Source organism: Peromyscus maniculatus, chromosome 23 (genome assembly GCF_049852395.1).
Source record: "Peromyscus maniculatus bairdii isolate BWxNUB_F1_BW_parent chromosome 23, HU_Pman_BW_mat_3.1, whole genome shotgun sequence".
Lineage (NCBI taxonomy): Eukaryota > Metazoa > Chordata > Mammalia > Rodentia > Cricetidae > Peromyscus > Peromyscus maniculatus.
Window position 1 is genome coordinate 29,105,623 of NC_134874.1, and position 14,175 is coordinate 29,119,797.

The window sequence follows — 14,175 nt, forward strand, 5'->3', positions numbered from 1 at the left end:
TCAGCCACCCACCAGTCCCTCCTTGTTCCACACCCACTCACGGGAATGAGGCCACCGTGGGCGTCTTTGCAGCTACACTGGATTCGGAGCACACACTTGTCATTATTCAACAAGTAGCCAGGCTGACAGAGGCAGCCCTCCCTACAGGTTGCGGGAACTTTGGAGCTGTTTTCCTCACAGTGGCCATCCAGAACAGAGCAGGAAGGTGGGCAGGAGGGAAGGCAGCTGGTGAAATGGCTGTGAGCCGGGCACTGCAGAGCTGGGGGTAGAGAGGGTGGAGTCAGGGAGGGGACCCAAGGGAGCACATGTTATAGAAACCAGGCTTGGCAAAACAAGCAATAGCTCTTTGGGTCTAATTTGTTTTTCCAAGACAGGGTTTCTCTGTATAGTTTTGGAGCCTGTCCTGGATCTCGCTCTGTAGACCAGGCTGGCCTCGAACTCACAGAGATCCTCCTGCCTCTGCTTCCCAAGTGCTGGGATTAAAGGCATGTGCCACTACCGCCTGGCTCTAATTTTTGTTGTTGTTGTTATTCATTCAGTAAACTTTTACTGAGCATTGGGCTGTGTGCCAAGTCTGGGGAAAGAAGGTTAAGAGTACTTTTTTCCCAGTTCAGCGTGGGAGACTAAAAACAGTGGCTCTCCCAAGTCAGCATGGGAGGCTAACCAATGAGACTTGTGCTATAGGCATTGGGTCCAGACTCTCTTCACTGGGCACCCCTATCCCCAACCTCCAAGGCCAGAGGACTAAGCTCGGCCTTGCCCTGCCTCTGGTCCCTCCTGCCATGAGCACACCCTCCCCACCTCCCCCGTGGCCCCCTTACTGATTTTGACACAGTGACTGTTGCCATCACTACTGTCCTTGCAGAAGGTCCCTGAGGGACACTGGAAATTCTGGCACTGGACATCTCCTCCTGTGCAGGCACAGTCCTGGGTACAGCCCTTGGAGATCCAGGTCTTGCCTGCCTGCAGAAGTCATAGGAAGAGGAAGTGAAGGTGGAAGAGCTTGTCCTAGGGAGACAGACTGACCTTCTGTCTGAAGTATATGCACTTGCCCTGTCTACAGGTTTCACATCTACTGAATCAACCAACCAGAGGTAGAAAATATTGAAACAAGAATTATAGCTAGGACAACTGGGTTAGCTCAGTGGTAGAGCACCTGCCTAGAATCCCCCAGTGAGGGGCTGGGGTGTGACTCAGTGGTAGAGCCCCTGCCTAGAATCCCCCAGTGAGGGGCTGGGGTGTGGCTCAGTGTAGAGCTCCTGCCTAGAGTCCCCCAGTGAGGGGCTGGGGTGTGGCTCAGTGGTAGAGCCCCTGCCTAGAATCCCCCAGTGAGGGGCTGGGGTGTGGCTCAGTGGTAGAGCCCCTGCCTAGAATCCCCCAGTGAGGGGCTGGGGTGTGGCTCAGTGTAGAGCACCTGCCTAGGATCCCCTGTGAAAAGCAGCACAAGAGGCTCCGTGACAGAGTGCAGGCCTAGAATGCTCAAAAGGGGCCTCTGAGCACAGCCCAGGTACACAGCTCACTTGCATACAATCTTCACTGACAGGCCAGTTGCATGGCTCAGTGGTAGAGCATTTGCCCAGCAAGTGCCAGGCCCTGACCAACTTTCAAACTCAAGAGCCAGCCAGAGACAAGTACACATGTGGAGGTCAGAGGACAACTTGTGTGAGTCGGTTCTTGCCTTTCACCATGTAGGTCCTGGTGATTGAACTCAGGTGTTCAGGCTTGAAGGCAAGCGTCTTTACCCAGCCATGTCTCTGGCCCTCTACTTTTTAAAAATTAATCTTTTAGTATTTATATGTATGTTCTCTCTCTCTCTCTCTCTCTCTCTCTCTCTCTCTCTCTCTCTCTCTCTCTCTGTGTGTGTGTGTGTGTGTGTGTGTGTGTGTACAGGAGAGGCAGTCAGAACAGGCTCAGGTGTTGGGTCTCACTTTCTCTACTTTAGATTGAGACAGGATATCTCAACTCTCGGGTTTTATTGTTGCCATTGGTCTTCACAGTAAATATTTGGCTGGCTAGCTTGCAAGTTTCTGGGGATTCTACTCCCATCTTAACATGCTTATATGGGATTTAAGCTCAGGTCCCCACACTTGGACCTGATTCACTGAGCCCTCTTCCCAGCTGCCCCAATCCCACCTCCCACACCCACTCACCGGAATGAGGCTACCATGGACATCTTTGCAGTCACAGTGAATTCGGAGCACACACTTGTCATTGTTCAGGAAGTAGCCAGGTTGACAGAGGCAGCCCTCCTTGCACGTAGAGGGGACTTTGGGACTGGTGTGCTCACAGTGGGCATCCAGATCGGCACAGGAAGGTGGGCAGGAGGGAAGGCAGTCAGTGAAGTGGCTGTGGTCTGGGCACTGCAGAGCTGGGGGTGCAGAGAGAGTAGGGTTAGAGGAGACAAGAGGGGCCCCAAAGCAAAGGCTATAGAAACCAGGCTAGGCACAGTGACTAAGGAGATTTGGGCCCCCCCTCTGTGCTTTCATTATTCATTCTAAAAACATTTACTGAGCATGGCCCTTGTGGCAAGTCCTGAGAGGAGAACTAAGAAGCAGCACAGCCAGGCCAGTGGGAGATCACCCACTGAGAGGGGTCTGCTGCAGCCCCCAGCACCCACCCCCACTGTTGTAAGATTGACATCCCGCCTCTGGGCTCAGGGGAGGAAGAAGCTCCTTTGTTGCCCTGCCTCTGCCTCCTCCAATTAGGAGCCCATCCTCTCCACACTCCCCAGGGCCTTACTTATTTTAGCACAGTGACTGCTGCCATCATTGTTGTCCTTGCAGTAGGTCCCTTGGGGACACCGGAAATTCTGGCAGTGGATGACGCCTCCTGTGCAGGTACAGCTCTGGGTGCAGCCTCTGGTGATCCAGGTCTTGCCTGCCTGCAGAAGCCACAGGAAATGGAAGTAAAGTTCAAGGATGGCTTCTTTTTTAGTTGTGTGTGTGTGTGTGTGTGTGTGTGTCCATGTGAGTACATGCATATGATTGTCCATGATGGCCAGAAGACACATCAATCCCTTGAAGCTGGAGTTACAGGATCCAAATTCCAATCTTCTTGGTAGAGTGGCATGTGCTCTTAACCACGGCTTCTGGCCTCTAGTTCTCAGGAGATGGCCTCACTTCCTGTCTGGGGTACTTACATTTGCCCTCACTGTCTACAGATTTTACATCAGTTGAGTCTCCCAGCTATCTCCCCCTCCACCATGATTTCCCAGTTCACTCACTGGAATGAGAGGACCCTGGGTGTCTTTGCAGTCACATTCAGTTTTGAGCACACACTTGTCATTACTCAGCACATAGCCCGGTTGGCAGACGCAGCCCTCCTTGCAGGTAGAAGGGACTTTAGGACTGGTGCCCTCACAGTGGGCATCTGGGTCGGAGCAGGAAGGCTGGCAGGAGGGCAGGCAGTCGGTGTAGAGGCTGTGGGCCGGGCACTGCAGAGCTGGGGGACAGAAGGAGAGTGGGGTTAGAGGAGAGGGCAAAAGGAAGGAGAGGCTGTAAATACCAAACTAGGCAGAAGAACAACAGAGTTTGGGGCTTTCTTCCTTCTTCTTAGTGTTCATTTAGCAAATATTCACTGAGGATGGGCTGTGTGTTCAACACAGAGGACAGATGGAAAGAATGGTTTCTTTTAACTCAGTGTGGGAGACTAACCCTGAGAAGGGACTCAGCCACAACCTGTGTCTCCAGAATCCTTCCTACTGAATCCCAGAATTCCTACGTGGACCCTCCTATCGATGACCTCTTAAGTGGGGACTAAGCTCCTTCTTGTCCTGCCTCAGACTCGTCCAGTCATGAGCACACACACCCTCGCCACCTTCCCCACGGCTCTCTTACTTATTTTAACACAGTCACTGGTGCCGTCACTATTGTCCTTGCAGTAAGTCTCTGAGGGACACTGGAAATGTCGGCACTGAACAGCCCCTCCCATGCAGGTACAGCTCTGGGTGCAGCCTCTAGGAGTCCAGGTCTTGCCTGCCTGCAGAAGCCACAGGAAGAGAAATGGAGTGGGGACAGAGGGGCTAGTTCAAGGGAGTCAGCCTTACTCCTATCTGCAGGACTTTTCATTCTCCCTCCCATTCTATAGGTCCATATCTACCGAGTCAACCACCAGCACACGGAAACCAGCTGAACAAGTATCGCACCTGGGATGGGGTTCAGCGTGGCAGTAGAGACCTGACTAAAATCTGAGAGGGAAGTGCTGGCGACTCTTTCAACAGAGTGCCCCTGCCTAGAATCCCCCGGTGAGGGGCTGGGGTGTGGCTCAGAGGTAGAGCCCCTGCCTAGAATCCCCCAGTGAGGGGCTGGGGTGTGGCTCAGTGGGAGAGCCCCTGCCTAGAATCCCCCAGTGAGGGGCTGGGGTGTGGCTCAGTGGGAGAGCCCCTGCCTAGAATCCCCCAGTGAGGGGCTGGGGTGTGGCTCAGGGGTAGAACAACTGCCTAGAACCCCACAACAAGGGGCTGGGAATGGTTCTCAGGGGAGAACATTTGCCTAGCCAATGCCAGGACAGATGTTTCTTCACACTCCCAGGCCAGCCATATAGACATGAGCATCCCAGATGAGGGGCAGACGAAAGAAGAAGAAAGGAAGAGGAGGAGGAAGAGGAAGAAGAGGAGGAGGAGGAGGAGGAAGAGGAGAAGGAAGGAGGAGGAGGAGGAAGAGGAAGAAGAAGAAGAAGAAGAAGAAGAAGAAGAAGAAGAAGAAGAAGAAGAAGAAGATGATGATGATGATGATGATGATGTTCCCATTCTCCACTTCCACTCACCGGGATGAGAGCACCCTGGGCACCTTTGCAGCCACAGTGAATTCTGGGGACACACTTGTCGTTATCAAGCACAAAGCCAGAGTGGCAGAGGCAGCCTTCTTTGCAGGCGGAGGGGACTTTGAGGCCGGTGCCTCCACAGTGGCCCTCTGGGTCCAAGCAAGAGGGTGGGCAGGAGGGCAGGCAGGCGGTGAAGCTGCTGTTGACTGGACACTGCAGAGCTGTGGAGTGGAGGGAGAGCCGAGTTAATGGAGAGGACCAGAGGAGGCCCGAGGAAGCAGAGGCTTCTGTGCAGAGATCAGACTTGACAGAATGACCAGGAGATCCTTTCCCACCTCACCACACTTACTATCCATTCAACAAGCATTCACTGAGCATGCCCTGTTTGTCAATCCACGAGAGAGAAAGTAAGAAAAATGGATGCCCCAAGTCAGCGGAGGAGACTAAACATTGAGACTGAGAAGGCACTCAGCCAAGCTTGGCTCCACAAACTCTCTCTACTGTGGTGCCTTCTATCCCCACACCCCTGAACCCAAGGACCTAAGTGTCTTCTCGCCCTGCCTCTAGTCCCTCCTGCCACCAGCTTCTCCGTCTTCCCCCAGGCCCTTACGGATTTCAGCACAGTGACTGCTGTCATCATTGTCATTCTTGCAGTAAGTCCCTGGAGGACACTGGAAATCCAGGCAGTGGATGCTCCCTGCCCTGCAGGCACAGCTCTGGGTACAGCCTTTGGAGACCAAGGTCTTGCCTTCCTGCAGAAGGCATGGAAAGAGACAGGAAGTGAGGAAGGAGAGACTGGCTAGAGAGGGCCTCACCTGTCTGAAGGGACTCAGGTTTGCCCTCCCCATTGCCACTGCACATCTCCTGAGTCAACCAACAACAGGTAGAACATATTTGAAAAATATTTCCTTCTGTTGCTGTACGCATCACTGAGCAGAACAGAACCTGCCTAGACTCTCCTAGTGAGGAGGCGGGGGGCATGGGCTGTCAGCAGAATTTCTGCCTGGAATCCTAGGTCAGGGCACTGGGGAGTGGGTCAGGGGTAGAACACTGGCCCTGAATCCTATAGTAGGGGCCTGGAGAGCATGGCTCAGTTGCATAGCACCTGACTAGAATCCTCAGTAATGGGAGGTTGTGTGGCTTTGAAGTAGAATACTTGCCTGGAATCCCCCAGTGAAGGGCTGGGGAGTGGTTCAGTGATAGAGCATTTGCCTACCCTGTGCCTGGACCTGAACAACCTCACATTCCAGCACCAGCCATACAGACCGGAGCATCCCAGGTGCAGAGAAGCAGAAGAAATGAGCTCATGGCTCCCAATCCTATATGGTTTTTATTGTCACTCATTTGTTTGTTTGTTTGTTTTTGAAACAGGTTCTCACTACGTAGTCCTGGCTGGTCTAGAACTTGTTATGTAGCTCAGGTTGGTCTTGAAATTTTTAGAGATACATCTGTCTCTGCTCTCCAAGTACTGGGATTAAAGGCATGAGTCATCACATCTCTCTCTCTCTCTCTCTCTCTCTCTCTCTCTCTCTCTCTCTCTCTCTCTGTGTGTGTGTGTGTGTGTGCACACTTAGACATAAAGATCAGAGGATAATTTCAAATGTTGGACTCATGCCGTAGCTTGTATTGAAAAATGCGGTCTGTGTCTGCCTGTCTTTTTACCTGTCCTCTTTGTTTTGGTCACCACTGCACACACAAGACTAAGCTAGCTCTCAAGTTTCTGAGGATTCTGCTGTCTCCCTTTCCTATCTCCCAGTGGAAGCACTGGGGTTACAGACATAGGCTACTGTATCCATCTCCTATGATTGTGGGGATTGAGACCTTGGTCCAACAGTTCAGGATGAACACTTATACGGTGCTATCTCCACAGCCCCCACCAATCCTACCCTCCACGCCCACTCACTGGGATGAGAGCACCCTGGGCATCTTTGCAGCCACACAGAGTTCTGAGCATACACTTGTCATTCTGCAGCACATAGCCAGATTGACAGATGCAGCCCTCCTTGCAAGTGGAGGGGACTTTGGGACTGGTTCCCTTACAGAGGCCATCCGGGTCCAAGCAGGTAGGTAGACAAGGGGGTAGGCAGTCAGTGAATAGGCTGTGGGTTGGGCACTGCAGAGCTATGGGATAAAAATAGAGTGGGGTTAGTGGAGAGGCCCAGAGGGTGTCTGAGGAAGCAGAAACCAGGCTGGGCATAATGATCAAGAGACCTTGGGTTTTGTTTTGTTTTGTTTTGTTATTTATTCAGCAAAAATTTACTGGGCATGGCCTATGTGCCAAGTTCTGAGAGAAGAAAGTTAGACTGGATCTCCCAAGTCAGTGTCAGAGACTATTGAGAGGTTACCACCGAGAAGGGTCTCAGCAGAGCTGAGGGTTACCAGAACCCTCTCTACTGTAATACCTAGTATCTTGACCTCTTAGGGCAGAGGCACAAGCTCCTTCTTGCCCTGCCTCAGACTCGTCCAGTCATGAGCACATACCCCCTCACCACCTTCCCCACGGCTCTCTTACTTATTTTAACACAGTTACTGGTGCCGTCATTATTGTCCTTGCAGTAAGTCTCTGAGGGACACTGGAAATTCTGGCACTGAACAGCCCCTCCCATGCAGGTACAGCTCTGGGTGCAGCCTGTGGAGGTCCATGTCTTGCCTGCCTGCAGAAGCCAAGGAAGAGATAGAATGTGAGGACAGAGGGATAGGTGAGAGAGAGACAGTGCCACTTCCTGTCTCAGGGACTTGGGTTTGAATAGAGGTATGTAGTCACAGCTACTGAGACCACTTACCCGGTGTCAAAGATGCTGGGGGAAATGCTTCTGCTGTGGTGTGTGTAGCTCTGCAATAGGACCTGCCTAGAACTCCCCACTGAGGTGTGTGTGGGAGGGGCTCAGTGCGAGCACTCTGGCCCAGAGTCTATAATGGGGATCTGGGAATACAGTTCAGTTGTAGAGCGTCTGACCAGAATCCCCAGGGATCTAGGGGCTCATGTGACCTATGTATACTTGCTGGAGGTGTGGTTCAGTGGTAGAGCACTTGCCTAGCCTGTGCCTGGACATCATCAACCTTCATACTCCAGGCATATAGACAGAGTATTCCAGGCAAGATTTGAAGAAACAATGAGAATGTGACCTTCCTAATCCCAGGTTGATTTTCAAACCATTCTCCTACTCCGTGTGTGTGTGTGTGTGTGTGTGTGTGTGTGTGTGTGTGTGTGTGTGTGTGTGTGTGTGTATTCATATTTCTTTGTATGTGAGTGCAGACTCACTTAAGCATCCACATCAGAGGACAATTTTGGGTGTTGATCCTCATCTTCCTCTGTGTATGGAGACAGGGTGCCTCTGCATCACTGTCTCTGATTCTCTCCTGCCCCCCCAATCTCTTCTCTCTCCCTCTCCCCTCTCTTCATTGATGCTGTTCACTACTGTCAGAACAATAGCTAGCTCACAAGTTTCTGGGGATTCAGGACTCCTAGTGGGAGCCCAGCACTGAGACCCGGTTTACAGGGACCGGCGGTGGCGAAGGCGAATTCAAACTCAACTTGCACCACAAACATTTTACCCACTGATTCATCTCTGCAGCCTTCACCAATGGGACGGCAGGCACCCACTCACCGGGATGAGGACACCCCGGGCATCTCTGCAGTCACACTGAGTTCTGAGCACACACTTGTCATTATGTAGCACGTAGTCAGGTTGGCAGACGCAGCCCTCCTTACAGGTGGAGGGGACTTTAAGGCTGGTGCCCTCACAGTGTCCCTCTGGGTCCGAGCAGGAAGGCTGACAGGAGGGAAGGCAGGCGGTGTAGTGGGTGTGGTCTGGGCACTGCAGAGCTGCGGGGAGGAGGAGGAGAGGTTAGTGGAGAGAACAGAGGGGTCCAGTGAAGCAGACGCTGTAAAGACCCAGCTGGACAGAACTGGCCGCAGAGCCTCCCTGCCCCATTTTGTCATTCACTCAGCAAACATTTACGGAGCATGCCCGTGTGCCGAGAACCGCGGAAAGAAGTAAGTAGACTGGATGTCTCAGCCAGTGTGGAGACTAACCATCGGGAGACTAGCACTGAGGGGGACCCAGCCCAGCAGTAGGTCCCCAGAATCCCAACCTTAGGGCAGAGCACCAAGCTCCCACTTGTCCGGTCTCTGATTTGTCCAACCATGATGGCTACCGCCCCCATCCCCAGGGACGGCCCCCTTACTGATCTTGGCGCAGTGACTGCTGTCATCGTCACTGTCTTTGCAGTAGGTCCCTTGGGGACACTGGAAAGTCTGACACTGGACATCACCTCCCACGCAGGCACAGCTCTGGGTGCAGCCTCTGGAGGTCCAGGTCTTGCCTGGCTGCAGAAGCCAGGGAGTGAGAAAGAAGTGGAGACTGAGAGGGTGCTCTGGAGAGCCAGGCTTAGCCCCGTGCCTGAAGGGTGTCCACGTCTACGGTGGACAGGAGGAAGGCAGGAGGTGTGTTGCTGCGGGCCGGACACTGCCGAGCTGGGGAGTGGGCAGATTTCCACGTCCTTAGACACCCACTCTGATCCTTCTCACTAACCCAAGTATTTGCTAAGGACGAGAGTCCAGGGCTGAGGCTGATTAAGTGGTAGAGAGCCTGTGTGGAATCCTCTAGTGGGAGCTACTGCATGGGTCTCTTAGAGCACTGGTCTACAGGGTGTCGGGCCCTGAGCAGTCTCCTCCCTCCAGGGCCAGTCTTTGAGAATGGGGCATCCCAGGCTGAGAGAGGCAGCTCAAAGGAGAAAACAGCCCTCAGTCCCACCCTCCATGCCCACTCACTGGAATGAGGTCACCCCTGGTATCTTTGCAGCCACACTGGATTCTGGGTATACACTTGTCCTCGTTGAGCACAAAGCCGTGATCGCAGACGCAGCCCTCCTTGCAGCTGGAGGGGGCTTTGGTGCTGACGTCCTCACAGTGGCCATCCGGGTTGGAGCAGGAAGGTGGACAGGGGGGGAGGCAGGCTGTGAACTGGCTGTGGGCCGGGCACTGCAGAGCTGCCGTGTGGAGGGAGAGGGGGGTCAGTGGAGAGGCCCTGGGGCGGGGAGGTCCTAGGAAGCCATGTCAGGGAAACTGTGGTAGCCTGAATTACAGGTTGGTTTGGGCTCCTTTCCCCCTTTGTTACTCAGTCAATAGACATTTTTAGGCTGTTGCCAAGCCATGAGGAAATAAGAAAGATGGATGTCCCAAGTCAATGTAGGAGGCTAACCACAGAGCCACTAACACTGAGAGGAGACTCAGACCAGCCACTGGTGTCCAGAAGCCCTCCGCACTGTGGTAGCGCCTATCCCCACCTCTAAGGCCCAAGGTCCTTCCTGCCTGCCCCGGGTTCCCCAGCCGTGAGCACACCCTCCCTGCTCTCTCGGGGCTCCCTTACTGATCTTGGTGCAGTTACTGCTGCCGTCAGCCATGTTCTTGCAGAAAGTCCCCGAGGGACACTGCATATTCCTGCAGTGGATTGTCCCTGCTACACAGGTACACCTCTGGGTGCAGCCTCTGGAGGTCCAGGTCTTGTCTGGCTGCAGATGCCATGGGAAGAGAAGACACCTGAGGACCACGGACTAGTTCTAAAGAGACAGCCTCACTTCCTGTCTAAAGATTCTTAACTGCCTTTTCTATCTGATGGTTCCTCATCCATTGATTCAACACAATAGATTAAATATATATTTAATTGCAGCTGGGTCTGTGTCTATAGCCTAGCAGTATAGTATCTACTTAAAATTTACCAGTGGAGTAATGAGGGCATGGAGAAACAGTGGAAGGCATGTCTAGAATTCCCAGTGAAGGCCTTGGGGTGTGGCTCAGTGGTAGACTATTTCCTAGTCTGCACCAGGACCTGATCAATCTTCTCACTACAAGGCCAGCCAAACAGGTAGAATCATTTTGGGGGGGGGAGCAGAAAGGAGAAGGCCCCCACCCAAGGCCACTTTGAAAAAGTTCTGTGTTTACATGTGGTGTGTGTGTGTGTGTGTGTGTGTGTGTGTGTACAATCTCAGGTGTCGGTCCTCACATTCCACCTTGTATTGAGACAAAGTCTTGTCTGTCTGTCTGTCCTCCTCTTTGGTGGTGTTGAACACTTCTAACCCATACAAGACTAGCTGCAAGTTTCAGGGATTCTTCTGTCTCCACCTCCTGTTTCCTGAGTCCTGGGATTAGAGGCACAGGCTACATGGCCAGTGTACTTGGGTTGTGGGATGAAAACACAGGTCTTCGTACTTTCTGAGCAGATATTCTACCCAGTCAGCCCTCCCACTAGCCCCGCCAGGCCCAGTCTCCACACACACTCACCGGGATGAGAGCGCCCTGGGCATCTCTGCAGCTACACAGAGTTCTGAGCATACACTTGTCATCCTGCAGCACAAAGCCAGCTCGACAGACGCAGCCCTCCTTGCAGGTGGAGGGGACTTTAGGGCTGGTGCCCCCACAGAGCCCCTGTGGGTCCGAGCACGTGGGTGGGCAGGGGGGCAGGCAGCTGGTGTAGCGGCTGCGGGCCGGGCACTGCAGAGCTGGGGGAGAGGGGGAGTGAAATTAGTAGAGAGGTCCAGAAGAGTCCAAGGAGGCACAGGAACCACGCTGGGCTGAAAGACCAACAGTCTGTCTGTCTGTCTGTTTGGTTTTCCTTTTGCTATTGATTCAACAAATATTTACTGATCATGAACTGTGTGTCAGGGACAGAAAGAAAAGTTCAGAAGGTGGATATGGGGCTGGAGAGATGGCTCAGTGGTTAAGAGCACTTGCTGGTCTTGCAGAGGACCTGAGTTTCGTTCCCAGTACCCACAACCACCTGTAAACTCCAGCTCCAGGAGACCTAACAGCCTCTTCCGACCCCTGACAGCACCCATCTGCATGCATATGGAATATATACACATAGACATGTGTAAATAAACATAAAAAGAAATACATTTAATTTAATTTAAAGATGATGTATCTTTAAGTTAAATGTGGGAGACTGATCACTGATAGACTAGTACTGACCAGCCCAGCATGGTGAGCACGCCCCCGTTCCCTTACTGATCTTGGTGCAGCGACTGTCGTCGTCCTCACTGTCCTTGCAGTAGGTCCCCGAGGGACACTGGAAAGTCCTGCACTGGATGACCCCTCCCACGCAGTCACAACTCTGAGCACAGCCTCTGGTGATCCAGGTCTTGCCTTCCTGTGGAGGGCACGGGAAGAGAAGGCAAGTGGCAGCAAGGTGCTGGCTCTGGGTGGTCCTTGCCTCCTGAGAAGAGCGTGCTGTGTGCTCTCAGCACGTTCTACCCCAGCTGGCCACAACAAACACGGATGCAAGGAGTTCACGGGGGAAGACACACCGTGGCTGTGAGCACATCTCAGTCAGCAAGGGGATGGCCTGTTGCTCACTGGTAGAGCTGAGGCCTAGACTCCTTCAATGGGAGCCTGGGACTGTAGCTCAAATGCAGAACCTTTTACCTAGAATCCTTTAAGAGTAGCTGGGGGCATGGCTCAGTAGTAGAGCAACCGAGTCATCACTGTGGGACTGGGAGCATTGCTGTCTTAGAGCCTCTGACCAGGATTCTCTAGGAGGGGCTCATGGCTCAGCAGCAGAGCACCTGCCTTGCATGTTCTAGGAAAGACCAACTTTCAAACTACAGGACCAGCTGTGGAGTTAGGCGTGTCCCAGATGGAGAGAAGCAGAAGAAAGGAGAAAATGACCCCCCAGGCCACTGAGAGTGTATCTGTGTGGCCATGTGGGTGTGGACACATGTATGCGTGGGGGTCAGAGGATGACCTCACGTGTTGGTCTCACTTCCCACTTTGTATGGTATTCAGCAGTCCGTCCCGCCCCCCGCCCCCAATGCTGTGACTCTGTTCATCACTACTCACACAAGGACAGCTAGCTCACAAGCATCCTCTCCCTCTGTCCCATCTCCTAGAAAGAGCCCCGGGATATGGACACATACCACCAAGGCTTACATTGGTGATACAGTTCAAACTCAGGTCCTCAAACTAGGTGGAGCGGAGAGACCAACATTTACCTGCTGAGCTCTCTCTCCAGCCCAGACCAACCCCACTTTCGATGTCCACTCACCGGGATGAGAGCACCCTGAGCATCTTGGCAGCCACAATGACTTTTGGGTACACACTTGTCGTCTTGCAGCACATAGCCAGATTGACAGACGCAGCCCTCCTTGCAGGTGGAGGAGGCTTTAGTGCTGGGGCCCTCACAGTGGGCATTCATATTAGAGCAGGAAGGCTGGCAGGAGGGCAGGCAGGCGGTGAAGTAGCTGTTGGCCGGGCAGTGCAGAGCTATGGGGAAGAGAGAGCTTGGTTAGGGGACAGGAACACAAATGGCCAACACAAGCTGAGGCTACAGGAACCATATTGGCATGCTAGAGAGCAGACGGCTCTTTTCCTTTGGCTACATCCATTCATCAAACAGTTAGTGACTGTGAACTTAGTGCCAAGCCTCAGCAAAGGAAGACTGGATCACTGGGGCTGGAGAGATGGCTCAGCGGTCAGGAGCACATGCGTTCTTGCAGAGGAGCTGAGCTGGGTTCACCTCACCCAGATAGTGCTGCTCACAGTCTCCTGGAATTTCAGCTCCAGGGGACCCAACACACTCTTCCTGCTGCCATGCGCAGTATACTCATGTGACATACCCACAGACATATATTAATAGGTGTAATTAAAAGTAACAAGGTAAAGACGAACAAATATCCCAACTTAATGTGGGGGGCTAACCACTGAGACACTAACCATGAGAAGAGACCCAGCTGAGCCAGGGATCCTCCAAAGCCCTCCTCACCAATGCATTTCCTATCTCTGACCTCTGAGACCTGGGGGACTAAGCTCCATCTTGCCCTGCCTCTGGGCTCTCCAGCCACATGCGGCTCCCTTACTGATTTTGGTGCAGTTACTGTTGCCATCCTCCATGTCCTTGCAGTAAGTATCTGGGGGACACTGGAACTCCTTGCACTGGATGGCCCCTCCTGAGCAGGTACAGCTCTGGGTGCAGCCTCTGTTGATCCAGGTCTTGTCTGCCTGCAGAAGTCAAGGGGGAGAAAGGAAGTCAGGACAGAGGGACTGGTGAGAAGGAAAGAGCCTCCCTTCCTGTCTGAAGGGCTGACCTTGCCCTCCCTATCAACAGGTTCCACATCAACAAGTAAGCCAATCATGGGTGGGAAAATATTTGGAGAAAAAAAGATGCCTCTGGGATTGTGGACATAGCTCAACAGTATAGTTCATGGCTGGACCCTTTCAGTAGGGGGCTGGGGTGGGGCTCACCGGAGAACTAGGGCAGAGAACTCTCTCTCCCTTGGTGCCTGGAAGCACAGCTCAGATGCAGAACCTATGCCTAGAATCCTCAGTGATGAGTGCCGGGAGGCTGGGAGGGGCTGAGGAGGTTGTGGCTTAGAGGTAGACCATTTGCTTAGAATTCTCTAAGAGAGTCTAGGAGCATG

General features: G+C 53.1%; 1 protein-coding gene across 8 annotated transcripts in view; it reads right to left on the bottom strand.

Annotated features, from left to right (window-relative positions):
- Zan (zonadhesin) overlaps nucleotides 1-14,175 on the bottom strand; it is a 103,696-nt gene that overhangs the window by 25,428 nt on the left and 64,093 nt on the right. For 6 of the 8 annotated variants that reach the window (XM_076560846.1, XM_076560845.1, XM_076560848.1 and 3 more), the window contains 18 exons: nucleotides 13,615-13,756; nucleotides 12,804-13,021; nucleotides 11,768-11,909; nucleotides 11,045-11,262; nucleotides 10,134-10,275; nucleotides 9,536-9,753; nucleotides 8,950-9,091; nucleotides 8,370-8,587; nucleotides 7,274-7,415; nucleotides 6,665-6,882; nucleotides 5,372-5,513; nucleotides 4,765-4,982; nucleotides 3,837-3,978; nucleotides 3,224-3,441; nucleotides 2,740-2,881; nucleotides 2,151-2,368; nucleotides 822-963; nucleotides 42-259 (listed from right to left, as the gene is read on the bottom strand). In XM_076560846.1, the coding sequence (XP_076416961.1) occupies nucleotides 42-259; nucleotides 822-963; nucleotides 2,151-2,368; nucleotides 2,740-2,881; nucleotides 3,224-3,441; nucleotides 3,837-3,978; nucleotides 4,765-4,982; nucleotides 5,372-5,513; nucleotides 6,665-6,882; nucleotides 7,274-7,415; nucleotides 8,370-8,587; nucleotides 8,950-9,091; nucleotides 9,536-9,753; nucleotides 10,134-10,275; nucleotides 11,045-11,262; nucleotides 11,768-11,909; nucleotides 12,804-13,021; nucleotides 13,615-13,756 (3,240 nt within the window). The remainder of the gene's footprint in view (nucleotides 1-41; nucleotides 260-821; nucleotides 964-2,150; nucleotides 2,369-2,739; nucleotides 2,882-3,223; nucleotides 3,442-3,836; nucleotides 3,979-4,764; nucleotides 4,983-5,371; nucleotides 5,514-6,664; nucleotides 6,883-7,273; nucleotides 7,416-8,369; nucleotides 8,588-8,949; nucleotides 9,092-9,535; nucleotides 9,754-10,133; nucleotides 10,276-11,044; nucleotides 11,263-11,767; nucleotides 11,910-12,803; nucleotides 13,022-13,614; nucleotides 13,757-14,175) is intronic. The other 2 variants (XM_076560847.1, XM_076560850.1) reach the window with 2 other exon arrangements.